General features: G+C 52.0%; 1 protein-coding gene across 1 annotated transcript; it reads left to right on the top strand.

Annotated features, from left to right (window-relative positions):
- Nucleotides 1-319: 319 nt before the first annotated feature.
- On the top strand, nucleotides 320-16251 carry BARHL1 (BarH like homeobox 1). The gene is made up of 3 exons (XM_038745807.1): nucleotides 320-922; nucleotides 6771-6993; nucleotides 15822-16251. The coding sequence occupies exons 1-3, from the start codon at nucleotides 439-441 to the stop codon at nucleotides 16114-16116; spliced, it is 1002 nt and encodes a 333-aa protein (XP_038601735.1). The 5' UTR covers nucleotides 320-438; the 3' UTR covers nucleotides 16117-16251.
- Nucleotides 16252-16481: the final 230 nt, after the last annotated feature.

The following is a 16481-nucleotide window of genomic DNA, read 5'->3' as shown; positions in this document are numbered from 1 at the left end:
TCCCCACCCCTTTTTTTCTTTTTCCCTTCTCCTTTCACTCCCTTTTCGTTGAGGTTTTGATCTTCCGTTCCCCTTCATCGGGGGCGTCCATCCCCTCCCAAATTTGACGCCTTCGCCCCCTCCCCCTGCTCCATCTTCGGTTTTTTTTTTCTCTCTCTCCTCTCTCTCTCTCTCTCTCTCTGCCCCCCTCCCTCGTTCTCTCTCCCCCCCCACCCGGGCACTCCCACCCCCTCCGGGCACGGCGGTGGTGGAGATGCTGCAGGAGAAGCGCTGAAGCCCTTTCGGATCTAATGCGCGGCTCCGCGCGGCTCCCCCGAGGCTGACCTCTTTCGGCGGCTCCGGCCTGCCCCATGCCAGCCCGAAGCTAGGGGCAGGGGGCCGGCGGCTTGCTGGCACTGCGGGCGGCGAGGCTCGGAGGGGAGAGCCAGCGTCTGGGCCATGGAAGGCGCCAATGGATTTGGGATCGACTCCATCCTCTCGCACCGAGCGGGCAGCCCCCCGCTGCCCAAGGGGGAGCTCCTGGCCGGGGACTGTCGCTCCCCCCTGGAGCTGAACCCCGGCTCGGAGGGCGGCGGTGGTAGTAGCAGCAGCAGCAGCAGCAGCAGCGGCTGCCCATCGCCCGCCTCGCCCAGGAGGGATTGCGTCGAGGCCGGGGCGCAGCGGGCAGGGCCGGCCTTGGATTCGCACCTGCAGCCGGGGCAGCTCTCGGCCCCTTCCCAGTCGCGCACCGTGACTTCGTCCTTCCTCATCAGGGACATACTGGCCGACTGCAAACCCCTGGCCGCCTGCGCGCCCTACTCCAGCAACGGGCAGCCGGCCGCCCAGGAGCCTGGGGCACGCCTCGTGCCCAAGCCCGGGGAAGACTTTAGAGACAAGCTGGACAAAGCCAGCAGCAACGCCTCCTCGGACTCGGAGTACAAAGGTAAGCGCGCTGGACTCGACAGGATGGGGAAGGGGGGATTTCGAGTGGCCCCTATCGAATAATGTTGGGATTTGTTAAGCGCTTACTATGTGCCAGGCACTGTTCTAAGCGCTGGGGTAGATACAAGGTCATCAGGATGTCCCACGTGGGGCCCACAGTCTTCATCCCCATTTGACAGATGAGGTAACTGAGGCACAGAGAAGTGAAGTGACTTGGCCAAAGTCACGCAGCTGATGAATGGCAGAGCCGGGATTAGAACCCACGACCTCTGACTCCCAAGGCCAGGCTCTTTCCGCTAAGCCACGCTGCTTCTCCTAAGCACGGGGACCAGAGGACACACAACTACACACACCCACCCACACACACACACACTCGCCCCCTCCGGCTCCGGGCCTTCCCAAGGGCGCAGACCCGAAGCGCTCCACCAGGCTGGCTCTCCTCGCCATCCGGCCTGGTAAAGTGGGGAAAAGGGGCGAGGCCCCCAACCAGGCCCAAAGAAAAGTTCCGAAACTTCGAGGGGAAACACCGTCCCGTTCCCTCCGCACCCCGACTCCGATTCCCTACTAACTGGGATGGGCTTTCGTTCCGACCGGGGGCCTCCTGAGTGTCGGCCCATTCGATCCACGCATCACATCGAGGAAGTCAGAAGGAACAGATCATCCGCCCAGTTCGGATTTCGTCCGGCCGCGGCAGGGACTTCCCTCTTTCAGTGGGAACAAAAAGAACCGGGCAAGCTCTCCTGGGCAGGAGGAGCCGGGAGCTGCTCTGAAGGGGGTGGAGATTGGAATGGAGACATCGACCCCCGAAATCGAATCGGGCGAGAGGGGTCAGGAGGAAAGGGAGAAAGAGAAAAGGGAGAAAAAGAGAAGGGGGGGAGGGAGGGAGAGAGAAAGAGAGAGAGAGAAAGAGAGAGAGAGAGAGAGAGAGAGAGAGAGAGAGAGAGAGAGAGAGAGAGAGAGAGAGAGTCATGCCTTCACTCTGGACTTTAAATCGGATTTAGTTTTAAATTGGCCTCACCATTTGACCCAAGGGCGGGCTAGACTTTTAGCCCGTTATTGGGTAAGGATTGTCTCTATTATCGACGAATTGTACTTTTCAAGCTCTTAGTACAGTGCTCTGCACACAGTAAGCTCTCCATAAGTACGATTGAATGAACGAATGGAACGGGAAGTCGGGACCCCCGGCTCTAGACAGGAGTCCCGAGGACACGCTCCCGGCTGCTGTCTTTCTGCTCCGCGACCCCTTCTCCGACCGACCCCCATCGGAGTTGCCGCCGCTTCCTTTCGTTCCCGTTTAGAATTATTATTAATAACAACAATAATCATATTTGTTAAGCCCTTACTACGTGCCGCACACTGTTCCAGGCGCCTGGGTAGATACAAGGTAATCCGCTTGTCCCACGTGGGGCTCACAGCCTTAATCCCCATTTTACAGATGAGGTAACTGAGGCACAGAGAAGTTAAGTGACTTGCCCAAAGTCACACAGCTGATAAGTGGCGGAGCCGGAATTAGAACCCACGACGTCTGACTCCCAAGCCCGGGCTCTTTCCACTAAGCCACGCTGCTTCACGGTTTGGTTATCTTCCTCGCCGCCGGGGTCTGGGGTACAGGGCGGGCAGGAGGTGGACTGGGATTTAGGAAAGAAAGGAAAGCAGAGCCGAAATCCGCCTCTCCAATCCCAGTCCCCACCCGCAGCCCCATACTCCCACGCTTCGGCTGCCTGAGAGCTACAGTGGGTTTCCTTTTTCTTCACACGGGGTAGAGAGTGGCTTCAGATTCTTGGCGACTCTGAATTCTGCAGCCTGAGGGCAAGGTAGGGGAAGAAAACCAAGGGCGAGAGAAAATGGGGAGGCAGAGTCCGAAAAAGCTTGAAAGGCCCAAATCCTCTCTCCAAAACAAACTTTGGGCTAGGGGCACCTGAGCACCGTTGGGAGCCGCTGGTGGCTGGAGGCTCCCGTTTTCCATCAGGATTTCCATAATATTTTTCCCAAAAGTGCCATCCCCTTAGCTACCGCTTCCTTGGCCTTGGGGGCTGAGAGTCCAGACACCAACCCGGCCGCCTCGGAGTTCGGAATTCGTAATCAGACCTAGAAACAGGAATTGTGTGAAGATTCCCGGATCGAGTCTCCCGAGAAAAGTGTTCGTGTTGGATCTTTGGAGGATCTGGCAGTCTTTTGGTTCCTGGCTTCTCATTCAGGGATAATAATTGTAGTATTTGTTAAGCGCTTACTGGGTGCCAGGTACTGTACTAAGAGCTGGGGAAGACGGGGAGAGCCCGGGGGATCAGGAGAGAGTTGAGCTGAACAGACTGAGAACTGGTCTCAGAGAAAAGGAACCAGATTCGGGGAGAAGCGGGAAAAGGGGGCCTGTTGTGGGGGAGGGGGAGCTTAGCTATTGGGGGGGGGGGGGTGAGCCGGCTGCAGGAACCTCTGGAATTAGCAACTCCGATTGCCTTCTCCTTGAAGGCACCATCTCCTTGCGACTGTATGTATTCGTGTCTATATATTAGAGCGAATTTTTACTCCAACATAAACATATTTAACGAGGGAGGAGAAATCGGGCTAGAAGGAGGATCAGCGCTGGCCGAGCCAGGGGCCTGGGCCAGACACTGAAAACTCTCTGGGGTCTGGGGGGTTGGGAGGGAGGGGGGAAAACGGAAAAAAAGCGGATCAGGAGAAGCTCCCCAGAGAGGCCAGGCGAGGCCCGTCCTTTTTGCTTAATGAGGGGCAGGAGCTGTAGGATTAATACGCGTAATTGAGGGAGAAGGAGAGGCGGAGACAGAGACACCCATCCCTCGTCCCGAACGGGGAGAATACACGGCAGACAGACACGGACAGGTGTGGACAGATACGGGGTGGTTCACAGGGTTAGGGGGAGAGGGGGAGAGAGAACAAGGGGCGGGGGGAAGAAGGAGAAGGGCGGCGGGCCGGTGGAGTTTAAGTGTTTTCCAAAGAAAACCCCAAAATCCATCCTTGCCAGAGAGAGGGTACTTTTGGAAAGGGGTGTTCCCGATAAGGAGTGGTATTCCAATTTATCCTTGCCCCCCCGCCAGCCGAATTCCGTCTGCTCCCGGTTTCGCCTCTGCTCCGAGGGACCCCGGAGAGCGAGCCGCCCGAGCCGAGGCGCATTCGTTGAAACCGAAATAGGAAAGGATTTCTCACGCTCCGAAAGCCGAATGAACTTTGGATCTGTCCCCCAAACGCCAGCCTCTTTGCCGTCACGTCTTCGCCCTTTCCTTTGCTCCCACGGCGGGGGCCTTCACCGCCCAAGGGAAGAGAACTGTGCAATTATCCAGATAATTCTATCCGCGCCTACCCGAATATTTCGGGTTTGAAAATGACGGCCCCAAATAGCCAATCCCTCCCACCTCCCTTCCAAGTTCAGAACGAGTGTGTTTGGCGGAATTATCCTAACGGTTGTCTCAACTTTCCACTTCCCTTTGCCTGTGTGGATCCAACCTGAATTGTCGGCGTTCCTCACCCCAATCGCCTCCTCTTTTCTACCTTTAGTGTCCGCCTCAAGTCTGCTTTCTCTGCGCGCTGTAAGATCTCTCCCCACCTTCCTACTCCCACCCTGTCACCAGCTCTCCCAAGCCTCCAAGCCCCACTCGGCGCGGTGTCCAGGGCTGGAGGAGCTGGAATTTCCCCCCACGGATGCCTTAGACCTTCTCTCTCCCCTCTCTCTCTCTCTCTCCCGGGCTACTAGCTGCCGTCACCTCGCTGGTCGAAGGGTTTCCTCTCCCTGGTGGCTTAATTAACAGGATTATTGTTTTCCTACAGAGAGAACCTCTCGCATTCGACGGGAGCCCTGTCGCTGCGAGGGCCTCGCACAATGTCATGCACCGGGTTCTCTGACCGAGCCAAGCCACGCCACCAAATTCGCGAATCGCCTTTGGGAAAGGGGGCGGGGGTGGGGGACCTAATCCAGATGTTTTCTCGTATAGATCACCTGAGGCAGGGACCCAGAGAGTGTGTAGGTGGTAGTTGTTGGCGGGTTGGTGTGTGTGTCTGTGGGGGAGAGCGGGGGGAGAGAGAAATGGGACACGGGACGAGACGAGTCTCCTAACACCTAAATCCCAGGCTATAGAGGGAATTCCTAGAGGTGTCTGCGGAGAGTTTATTTGTTCAGCTAAATACCCACCAGATGTAATTTTCGCGTACCTATGTATTTAATTGGAGAGCATTTTGCGTCTCGAGAATGGGGCGTGTATTGTGTGTGTATGTGTGTGTGCGTGTGGATGTGGATTATTTAAATACCTCCAGATATGCAGATACCCCCACCCGTCCACGAGAAGGTCCTGTGAGTTTCTTCCACTGGCTACGCAGTTTTAGAAAATTTTTTAACATCTCCCAGCACAAATGCACCCGCTGCAGGGACCTGTCTAGTTTTTCTCGAGCTACCCGCTTTAAAAACCGATTGCCCTTCGATCCATCCAGGCTCGCAGGCGCATTTATAGCCGGGTAAAGCCCGGCCCGAGTCCCGCAGCTCAGACTTGCGTCTGGGATCAGGGCCGGCACGCGAAGGATCGGGAATCTAGTCTACAAGGTCTTTCGCAGACTGCAGTTCTACAGGGAAGGAGGTGTGGAAGCCCACAAACCCGGGTTTTTCGTTGACTGTTTGTTTTTAGTGGCATTCGTTAAGCGCTGACTATGTGTCAAACACTGTTCTAAGCACTGGGGTAGTTGTGCGTTAATTAGGTCAGACACTGTCCCTGTCCCGCATGGGACTCACAGGGGATTGAGACTATGAACCCCACGTGGAACAGGGACTGTGTCCGACCTGATTTCCTTGAATGCTGATGATGACATTTGTTAAGTGCCTACTCTGTGCCAAGCGCTGAAACCACCCCAGCGCTTAGTGCAGTGACTGGCACAAAGTAAGCGCTTAACCAATACCATTATTATTATTATTATTATTATTATTATTATTATTATCATAAGTAGTAGGAAGAGCAAGTAAACTCATTTTACAGATGAGGAAACTGAAGCGCCAAGAAGTTAAGCGACTTGCCCAAGGTCACACGACAAGCACTCGGCAGAGGCGGGATTAGAACCCAGGTCCTTCTGAGAGCCCGTGCTTCCTCCACTAGGCCACGCTGCTGCTCATTAGATTACGCTGCTTTTCAGGGTTCATTCATTCATTCAATTGTATTTATTGAGCGCTCACTGTGCGCAGAGCACTATACTAAGCGCTTCGGAAAGTACGATACGTTAGTAGAGAGAGAGCGAGACCATCCCTGCCCACAACGAGCTCCCAATCAAGAGCGCTTCCAAAGATCATCCAAAAATCACCCTGTTCTGTCTCCAAGGCGCCGGCTTCCTCCAGGGTCTCCATCTCCCCGCTCCCACCCCGATCCCCTTGCCCAACTCTTTTCGTTTTTGGGAGCCAAGTTTGGGGGTCCTCTGGGCCTCTCCCCCTCTCTCGCCCCTCGCCCCTTTCCATTCGCTCTCTCCCCGCCCCCTCTGCTCATCATCTCACTTCTTGCCGCGGAGGCCGGGCCAAAGCGAGAAGGGAGAGAATTTAGTCTCGCCTCTCTGCTCAACATCTCACTTCTTGCCGCTCAGTCCGGACCAAATCCAGAAAGGAGAGAGGATTTGGCGGTGGGAGCGCGGACACTGAGCCGCAGTAGGAGGGGGACTTTTCCGACTCCTTCCGCGACACTTTGGGGGTGGTCTCCCTCCTGGGGACCCTCTTTGGGTCTTTCCCTATTGATGGGAATCCCCTCTCTCCTCTGTCTTTTCCGGCTGCCGGAGCCCCCTCCTTCCCATGCGCGTCTCCCGGGCCTGGAATGGAGGCCAGGCCTCGCCCTGACGCTCCCTTGCCCTTCCCGGATTGTGTCTCCCCCCAGTGAAGGAAGAAGGCGACCGGGAGATCTCCAGCTCCCGGGACAGTCCTCCCGTGCGCCTGAAGAAGCCGCGCAAAGCCCGCACCGCGTTCACCGACCATCAGTTGGCGCAGCTGGAGCGCAGCTTCGAGCGGCAGAAATACCTGAGCGTGCAGGACCGCATGGAGCTGGCCGCCTCCCTCAACCTCACCGACACGCAGGTCAAGACTTGGTACCAGAACCGCAGGTAACGGGGACGAGCCCACGCCGAAGGATAGCGGGGCCCGCGCTGTGCGACTTTGGGCCAGCCACCTAACTTCTCTGGGCCTCAGTGACCTCATCTGTAAAATGGGGATTCATAACTATGGTATTTGTTAGGCGCTTACTCCGTGCCAAGAACTGTTCTAAACCCTGGTGCGGGGGGGGGGGGGGGGATACGAGGTCATCAGATTGTCCCACGTGGGCTCACAGTCTTAATCCCCATTTTACAGACGGGGTAACTGAGGCACGGAGAAGTTAAGTGACTTGTCCAATGTCACACAGCTGACAAGTGGCGGAGCCGGGATTAGAACCCTCGACCTCTGACTCCCGAGCCCAGGTTTTTTCCACTGAGCCACGCTGCAACTCTAGCACCACGGGATTGAGACTGTGAGCCCCGCGTGGGACAACCTGATTACCTTGCAATCCCCCCAGCGTTTAGAACAGTGCTTGGCACACAGTAAGGGCTTAACAAATGCTATTATTATTATTATTAAAGGGCTCCCCCCACCTCCACTCCACACACACTGACTTTCACAAAATCCTCAAATTCGTATTACACAATCTTCAAACCTTAACATACACCAACGAGTCCCAGATGAGCCCACGATAGCCGCAACCGGACAACCGCACCACGCGATCGTAAAACTCGCACCACGACACACACCGACACGAACGAGAGCCAATCTAGCTGCCACACACACAGCATCCCTAGGCTGGCAGCGTGTCACGCGTACCTCAGCGGGAGCACCCCAAACACACGGTACTCAGGGATGGAGCCCGTTGTAGGCAAGGGTGGTCTCTCTTTATTGCTGTATTGTACTTTCCAAGCGCTTAGTACGGTGCTCGGCACAGAGAAGCAGCGTGGCTCAGTGGAAAGAGCACGGGTTTGGGAGTCAGAGATCATGAGTTCTAATCCCGGCTCGGCCTCTTATCCGCTGTGTGACTTTGGGCCTCAATTCCCTCTTCTGTAAAACGGGGATTAAGACTGTGAGCCCCATGTGGGACAACCTGATTACCTTATATCCCCCCAGCGCTTAGAACAGTGCTTGGCACATAGTATGTGCTTAACAAAAGCCATCGTTAGTAAGCGCTCAGTAAATACGACTGAATGAATAAAGCATACTGACCCACAACTGCCATGGAAACAGGGAAAACGGCATGGGTAGAGAAGCAGCTTTGCTCAGTGGAAAAAGCCTGGGTTTGGGAGTCAGAGGTCATGGGTTCTAATCCCGATTCCGCCGCTTGTCAGCTGTGTGACCTTGGGCAAGTCACTTAACTTCTCTGTGCCTCAGTGACCTCATCTGTAAAATGGGGGTGAAGACTGTGAGCCCCAGGTGGGGCAACCTGATTATCTTGTATCCACCCCAGCGCTTAGTAAAGCCTTAACAAATACCAACATTATTATTATATCAGCTCACAGACGCTCAACGGTCCGCAGACATAATAAGCAGAGATGGCCACCCACGCAACGACAGACATTGCCAACATTGCCACCCCAACGCGTGCACACGCGACAACTCCAATGCATTCGCGTTATGCAACGAGAATCGTAAATCCTAACACACATCCCTAATCAAACACCCACCCACCCACGCAATGCACGTGCCCACAGAAATACAATCATAGAGAAATACAAATAAACTTCAACCCAAGAGCCAGAAACTTGAGCACACGTGTCCCCACTGTCGTTGCCTGCAGACCCACTCTGTCGTCTGCCTATGCGGGTTTGGGATTATTGCGCCCTAAATCCCAGAACTACTGTATAGACGGAGGGGGCCAGAGATTAAAACCCCCTCTCCTGGGGCTCTGGTCAGAGCTGGCTGGGGCTGAATTTCAGGGTCTGAGGGGAGGCGCCCCTGGATCTTCCAAGGGAAGACCTTGGGGCTCGGAGACCTGTGTTCGAATCCCGACTCCCCGCTGGGGGACCTCGGGCCAGTTTCTTCACCTCTCCATACCTCAATATCCTCCTCGTGGGCAGGGCAGAATCCCTGCTCTCCCTTCCCCCGCCTCCCACCTGTAAGTATAAGACGGGGAAGAAGCGTTTTGTGTTCCTTGAAAGAAAGGCCCGGGATCAATCTTGTATTGTCCGATAGGTCTCTATTGGTGTTTTTCCGATTCGGTATTTCCTCCTCTTCCTTTCCGAGCCGAATGACTTTTCCATAAACACTAACGCATAACACATCGACCCATTAATAATAAATACCAATTACCGCTTCGGGCATCAATAATTAAGGCCCGTTACAGTAATTACACAATTATGATGATGATGAATAATTCAAGTCGGGAAATCGGACTGGCGCGGCGGGAAGGCTCGGAGGGCGTGAGGGGCCCCCCTGGATGGCCTGTACCCCGAAAGTGGGGGCTGGGGGTACCCCCGGATCGCCTGTACCCCGAAAGGGGGGCTGGGACAGGCTACCCAGGGCGTATGGAAGGAGGTCTTGGGGCTGGGAAGGAAACGAACAGGGATTTCTCCGTTCCCACTCCTTTTCCCTTCCGAGAACACTGGATTCTCCAACATCGGCCCGGAGTGTCTCCCTACCTTAATAATAATAACGGCATTTATTAAGGGCTTACTATGTGCAAAGCACTGTTTCTAAGCGCTGGGGAGGTTACACGGTGATCAAGTTGTCCCTCGGGGGGCTCACAGTCTTCATCCCCATTTTACAGATGAGGTAACTGAGGTACAGAGAAGTTAAGTGACTTGGCCAAAGTCACACAGCTGACAATTGGCGGGGCCGGGGTTTGAACCCACGACCTCTGACTCCAAAGCCCGGGCTCTTCCCACTGAGCCACGGTGCTTCTCCGGTTTGCCACGTTTCCCGCTCCGCCGTCCCCACCCTCTCGCCCCCAGGGGTCTAATAATAATAATTTCGGTATTTGTTAAGCGCTTACCGAGTGCCAGGAACTGTCTATTCATTTCTATTGAGGCCTCTTTACTTGTTTTGATGTCTGTCTCCCTTCCTCTAGACTGTAAGCCCGTTGTGGGCAGGGATTGTCTCGTTTTATTGCTTCATTTATTGCTTCTCTTTATTTAGAGAAGCAGCGTGGCTCAGTGGAAGGAGCACGGGCTTTGGACTCAGAGGTCGTGGGTTCAAATCCAGCGCTGCCACTTGACTTTGGGCAAGTCACTTAACTTCTCTGTGCCTCAGTTACCTCATCTGGAAAACGGGGATTAAGACTGTGAGCCCCACGTGGGACAACCTGATCACCTTGTACCCCCCCTCCGCGCTTAGAACAGTGCTTTGCACATAGTAAGCGCTTAATAAATGCCATTATTATTGCTGAATTGTACTTTCCAAGCGCTTAGTACAGTGCTCTGCACACAATAAGCGCTCAATAAATACCACTGAATTAACGATGGAATGAATGTACTAACTCTAATAAGGAGGCGAGATCCTCCCCCAGGATGGGGCAGGATTGAGGGGAGGGTGGGAGGGAGGAAAGGAGCTTGTTTTTCTTCCCCGACCCCCACCCCACCCCAATCATCAGCCCCTTCCTTTCCCTGCAGTCAACCTGGGAGTCTACGTGTCACCCCCAGATCTAGGGGTTCAGAGAGGATCTCTCTCCCCCTTTCTCTCTCCCCCTCCCTCAACTCCCCAGGTTGGGTGAGACCCTAATCACGGGAATATTCTTTTTCACTCGTTCATTCATTCATTCAATCGTATTTATTGAGCGCTTACTGTGTGCAGAGCACTGTACTAAGCGCTTGGGAAGTTCAGTTCAACTATAAAGAGAGACAAGAGAGAGAGAGCAAGAGAGAAAGAATATTCTTTTTATAGAGCGCCCGCTCTCCAGCCCCCCCGGCGCAGTAGAGATTCATTCAATCGTATTTATTGAGCGCTTACTGTGTACACAGCACTGTATTAAGCGCTTGGAAAGTACAATACAGCAATAAATAGAGACGATCCCAGCCCACAACGGGTTTACAGAGATGGCACTGAAGAGTAACCCCTCCCGCACTCCCAGTGTTGGAGTCCTGCCGGAGCCTCCCCTCCTCCCACCCGCCGGACACTGACTTTTTTCTGCTGGAAAGTGACTCTCCCCTCTTCCCCCAACACCCGGGGCCCATCTAATTCATTCATTCAATCGAATTTATCGAGCGCTTACTGTGTGCAGAGCACTGTATAATTCGATTTACAATTCAATTTATTTATATTGATGCTATTGATGCCTATCTACTCGTTTTGCTTTGTTTAGTTGTCTGTCTCCCCGCTTCTAGACTGTGAGCCCGTTGTTGGGTAGGGATTGTCTCCGTTGCCGAATTGCACACTCCAGGCGCTTAGTCCAGTGCTCTGCACACAGTAAGCGCTCAATAAATACGATTGAATGAATGAATTAATACTAAGGGCTTGGAAAATACAATTCAACAACAAAGAAAATCCCTGCCCACAACGGGCTCACAGTCTAGAAGGGGGAGGGAGACAGGCCTCAGAACAAGTCAACAGGCATCAATAGCATCAATATAAATAAGAATTAATTAGAATTATAGATTCATTCAATCCGCGTGGCTCAGTGGAAAGAGCACAGGCTTGGGAGTCAGAGGTCGTGCGTTCTAATCCCGGCTTTGCCACTTATCGGCTGTGTGACCTTGGGCAAGTCACTTAACTTCTCTGTGCCTCAGGTACCTCATCTGTAAAATGGGGATTAAAACTGTGAGCCCCGTGTGGGACAACCTGATTACCCTGCATCTACCCCAGCGCTTAGTACTGTGTTTGACACATAGTAAGCGCTTAACAAATACCATTATTATGATTATTATTATTGAGCACTTACTGTGTGCAGAGCACTGGACTAAGCGCTTGATATATACATATTATTAATTAAAAAAATGGCTCAGTGGAAAGAGCACGGGCTTTGGAGTCAGAGGTCATGGGTTCGAATACCGGCTCCGCCCCATGTCTGCTGTGTGACCTTGGGCAAGTCACCTAACTTCTCTGAGCCTCAGTTACCTCATCTGTAAAATGGGGATTAAGACTGTGAGCCCCACGTGGGACAACCTGATTTTAGACTGTGAGCCCACTATTGGGTAGGGACTGTCTCTATATGTTGCCAATTTGTACTTCCCAGGCGCTTAGTACAGTGCTCTGCACATAGTAAGCGCTCAATAAATACGATTGATGATGATGATGATCTCCTTGTATCCCCCCAGCGCTTAGAACAGTGCTTTGCACATAGCAAGCACTTAACAAATGCCATAATTAATTACATATGTACATATATACACACAAGTGCTGTGGGGCAGGGATGGGATGGGGGGGCAAAGGAAAAGGGGGGCTTACTCCGGAAAGGCCTCCTGGAGAAGGTGAGGGGACCGGCTCCTGGGTGGGAGACAGAGAGAGAGAGAGAGGGAGAGGGAGAGAGAGAGAGAGAGAGAGAGAGAGAGAGAGAGATGGGGGCCCGGGCCTCTCCCTCACCCCCCGCCTGGCATTTGCAGGATAAATACGATTGATTGATTGATTGATTGATTGATTGATTGATTGCAGGAGAAGCAGCGTAGTTTAGTGGGAAGAACCCGGGTTTGGGAGTCAGAGGTTATGGGTTCTAATCCCGGCTCCACCACTTGTCAGCTGCGTGACTTTGGGCAAGTCACTTCACTTCTCTGTGCCTCAGTTCCCTCGTCTGTAAAATGGGGATGAAGACCGTGAGGCCCCACGTGGGACAACCTGATTACCTGGCCTCTACCCCAGAGCGTAGAACAGCGCTTGGCACATAGTAAGCGCTTAACGAATACCATCACTCTCGTTACTGTGCATCCCCCAGGACCAAGTGGAAGCGGCGGAGGCTTAGAACAGCGCTTGGCACATAGTAAGCGCTTAACGAATACCGTCAACAGTGCTTAGCACATAGTAAGCGCCTAACGAATACTATTATTATTATTAACAACGATAATAATAATGACGGTGTTAACAATAATAATAATGATGATGGTAGTTGTTAGGCCCTATGTGCCAAGCACTATTTAAAGCGCTGGAGCACTATTCTAAGCATTCTTGTTACTGTGCACCCCTCCCCCCCAACCAGGACCAAGAGGAAGTGGCGGAGGCTTAGAACAGCGCTTGGCACATAGTAAGCACTTAACGAATTCCGTCAACAGTGCTTGGCACATAGTAAGCGCCCAAAATACCATTATTATTATTACCATTGTTAATAATATTACTATTGTTAATAATAACAATGATGATGGTGCTAACGATAATAATGATGATGATGGTATTTGTTAGGCGCTTACTATGTGCCAAGCACTGTTCTAAACATTCTTGTTACTGTGCCTCCCCCCAGGACCAAGAGGAAGCGACGGAGGCTTAGAAGAGCGCTTGGCACATAGTAAGCACTTAACAAATACCGTCAACAGTGCTTGGCACATAGTAAGCACCAAATACCATTATTATTATTATTATTATTAACAATATAATAATGACAACAATAATGATAATAGTGTTACTAATAATAATAACGATGGCGTTAATAATAAAAATGATGATGATGGTACTTGTTAGGCGCTTACTAAGGGCTGGAGCACTGTTCTAAGCATTCTTGTTACTTTGCCCCCGAGGATCAAGTGGAAGCGGTGGAGGCTTAGAACAGCGCTTGGCACATAGTAAGCGCTTAACGAATACCGTCAACAGTTCTTGGCACATAGTAAGCGCCAAAAAAATACCATTATTATTAACAATAATAATAATAACGGTGTTAACAATAATAATAATAATAATGGTGATGATGATGGTATTTGTAAGGTGCTTACTATGTGCCAAGCACTGTTCTAAGCGCTGGAGCACTGTGCTAAGCATTCTGGTTACTGTGCCTCCCCCCAGGACCAAGAGGAAGCTACGGAGGCTTAGAAGAGCGCTTGGCACATAGTAAGCACTTAACAAATACCATCAACAGTGCTTGGCACATAGTAAGCGCCAAATACCATTGTTATTATTATTATTAATATAATAACTACAACAACAATAATAGTGTTAATAATAATAATAATAATAATAACGATGGTGTTAATAATAATAATAATGATGGTATTTGTTAGGTGCTTACTAAGCGCTGAAGCACTGTTCTAAGCATTCTTGTTACTGTGCTCCCGAGGACCAAGTGGAAGCGGCGGAGGCTTAGAACAGCGCTTGGCACATAGTAAGCGCTTAACGAATACCGTCAACAGTGCTTGGCACATAGTAAGCGCCAAACAAATACCATTATTATTAACAACAATAACAATAATAACAATAACGGTGTTAACAATAATAATAATAGTGATAATGATGGTATCTGTTAGGTGCTTACTATGTGCCAAGCACTGTTCTAAGCGCTGGAGTACTGTTCTAAGCATTCTGGTTACTGTGTCTCCCCCAGGACCAAGAGGAAGCGGCGGAGGCTTAGAACAGCGCTTGGCACATAGTAAGCGCTTAACGAATACCGTCAACAGTGCTTGGGACATAGTGAGCGCCAACTACCATTATTATTATTATTAATACCGTCATTCTCGTTACTGTGCCTCCTCCAGGACCAAGAGGAAGCGCTGGAGGCTTAGAACAGCGCTTGGCACATAGTAAGCGCTTAACGAATACCGTCAACAGTGCTTGGCACATAGTGAGCGCCAAACAAATACCATTATTATTATTATTGTTAATACCGTCATTCTCGTTACTGTGCCTCCCCCAGGACCAAAAGGAAGCAGCGGAGGCTTAGAACAGCGCTTGGCACATAGTAAGCGCTTAACGAATACCGTCAACAGTGCTTGGCATATAGTAAGCGCCAAATACCATTATTATTATTGTTAATACCGTCATTCTCGTTACTGTGCCTCCCCCAGGACCAAGAGGAAGCGGCAGAGGCTTAGAACAGCGCTTGGCACATAGTAAGCGCTTAACGAATACCGTCAACAGTGCTTGGCATATAGTAAGCGCCAAATACCATTATTATTATTATTAATACCGTCATTCTCGTTACTGTGCCTCCCCCAGGACCAAAAGGAAGCAGCGGAGGCTTAGAACAGCGCTTGGCACATAGTAAGCGCTTAATGAATACCGTCAACAGTGCTTGGCACATAGTGAGCGCCAAACAAATACCATTATTGTTATTACTGTTAATACCGTCATCCTCGTTACTGTGCCTCCCCCAGGACCAAGAGGAAGCGCTGGAGGCTTAGAACAGCGCTTGGCCCATAGTAAGCGCTTAACGAATACCGTCAACAGTGCTTGGCACATAGTGAGCGCCAAACAAATACCATTATTATTATTTTTGTTAATACCGTCATTCTTGTTACTGTGCCTCCCCCAGGACCAAAAGGAAGCAGCGGTGGCTTAGAACAGCGCTTGGCACATAGTAAGCGCTTAACGAATACCGTCAACAGTGCTTGGCACATAGTAAGCGCCAAACAAATACCATTATTATTATTATTGTTAATACCGTCATTCTCGTTACCGTGCCTCCTCCAGGACCAAGAGGAAGCGCTGGAGGCTTAGAACAGCGCTTGGCACATAGTAAGCGCTTAACGAATACCGTCAACAGTGCTTGGCACATAGTAAGCGCCAAATCATCATCAATCGTATTTATTGAGCGCTTACTATGTGCAGAGCACTGTATTAAGCGCTTGGGAAGTACAAATTGGCAACATAATAATTATTATATAATACCGTCATTCTCGTTACTGTGCCTCCTCCAGGACCAAGAGGAAGCGCTGGAGGCTTAGAACAGCGCTTGGCCCATAGTAAGCGCTTAACGAATACCGTCAACAGTGCTTGGCACATAGTGAGCGCCAAATACCACTATTATTATTGTTAATACCGTCATTGTCGTTACTGTGCCTCCCCCCAGGACCAAGTGGAAGCGTCAGACGGCGGTGGGCCTGGAGCTGTTAGCCGAGGCGGGGAACTACTCGGCGCTGCAGAGGATGTTCCCGTCGCCTTATTTCTACCCGCAGAGCCTGGTGTCGAACCTGGACCCGGGGGCGGCCCTCTATCTATACCGGGGTCCCGGCGGCCCCCCGCCCACCCTGCAGAGACCTCTGGTGCCCCGCATCCTCATCCACGGACTCCAGGGGGCCGGAGAGCCGCCCCCTCCCCTGCCCCCGCTCCCCGGGGTCCTTCCCCGGGCCGCCCAGCCCCGGTGAGCGGGACACCTTCGTCCCCCTCCCCTCCCCGCCGCCTGCATCCTCGCCCCTCCGGCTACCAGCTGGCCGCCCCGGCCCGTGGGCTGCTGGAGGAGGGGAGGGATTCCCCTTGGTGGGTAGGGACCGTCTCTCTCTGTGGCCGACTTGTAATGATGATGATGGCATTGATTAATAATAATAATAATAATAATAAGCATTTGTTAAGCGCTTACTATGTGCAAAGCACTGTTCTAAGCGCTGGGGAGGATTCAGGGTGATCAGGTTGTCCCACGTGGGGCTCACAGTCTTCATCCCCATTTGACAGATGAGGTAACTGAGGCCTAGAGAAGTTGAGTGACTTGCCCAAGATCACACAGCAGACATGG

The sequence above is a fragment of the Tachyglossus aculeatus genome, chromosome 4 (assembly GCF_015852505.1).
Source record: "Tachyglossus aculeatus isolate mTacAcu1 chromosome 4, mTacAcu1.pri, whole genome shotgun sequence".
Classification (NCBI taxonomy): Eukaryota; Metazoa; Chordata; class Mammalia; order Monotremata; family Tachyglossidae; genus Tachyglossus; species Tachyglossus aculeatus.
This window is presented reverse-complemented; position numbering and strand designations above follow the sequence as displayed.

Excerpts from the sequence above, each read along its gene's own strand:
- BARHL1 (XM_038745807.1), top strand. The coding sequence starts at position 439 with ATGGAAGGCGCCAATGGATTTGGGATCGACTCCATCCTCTCGCACCGA. Across the intron at positions 923-6,770 it reads CTCGGACTCGGAGTACAAAG|TGAAGGAAGAAGGCGACCGG; the intron begins GTAAGCGCGCTG and ends GTCTCCCCCCAG. Across the intron at positions 6,994-15,821 it reads ACTTGGTACCAGAACCGCAG|GACCAAGTGGAAGCGTCAGA; the intron begins GTAACGGGGACG and ends GCCTCCCCCCAG.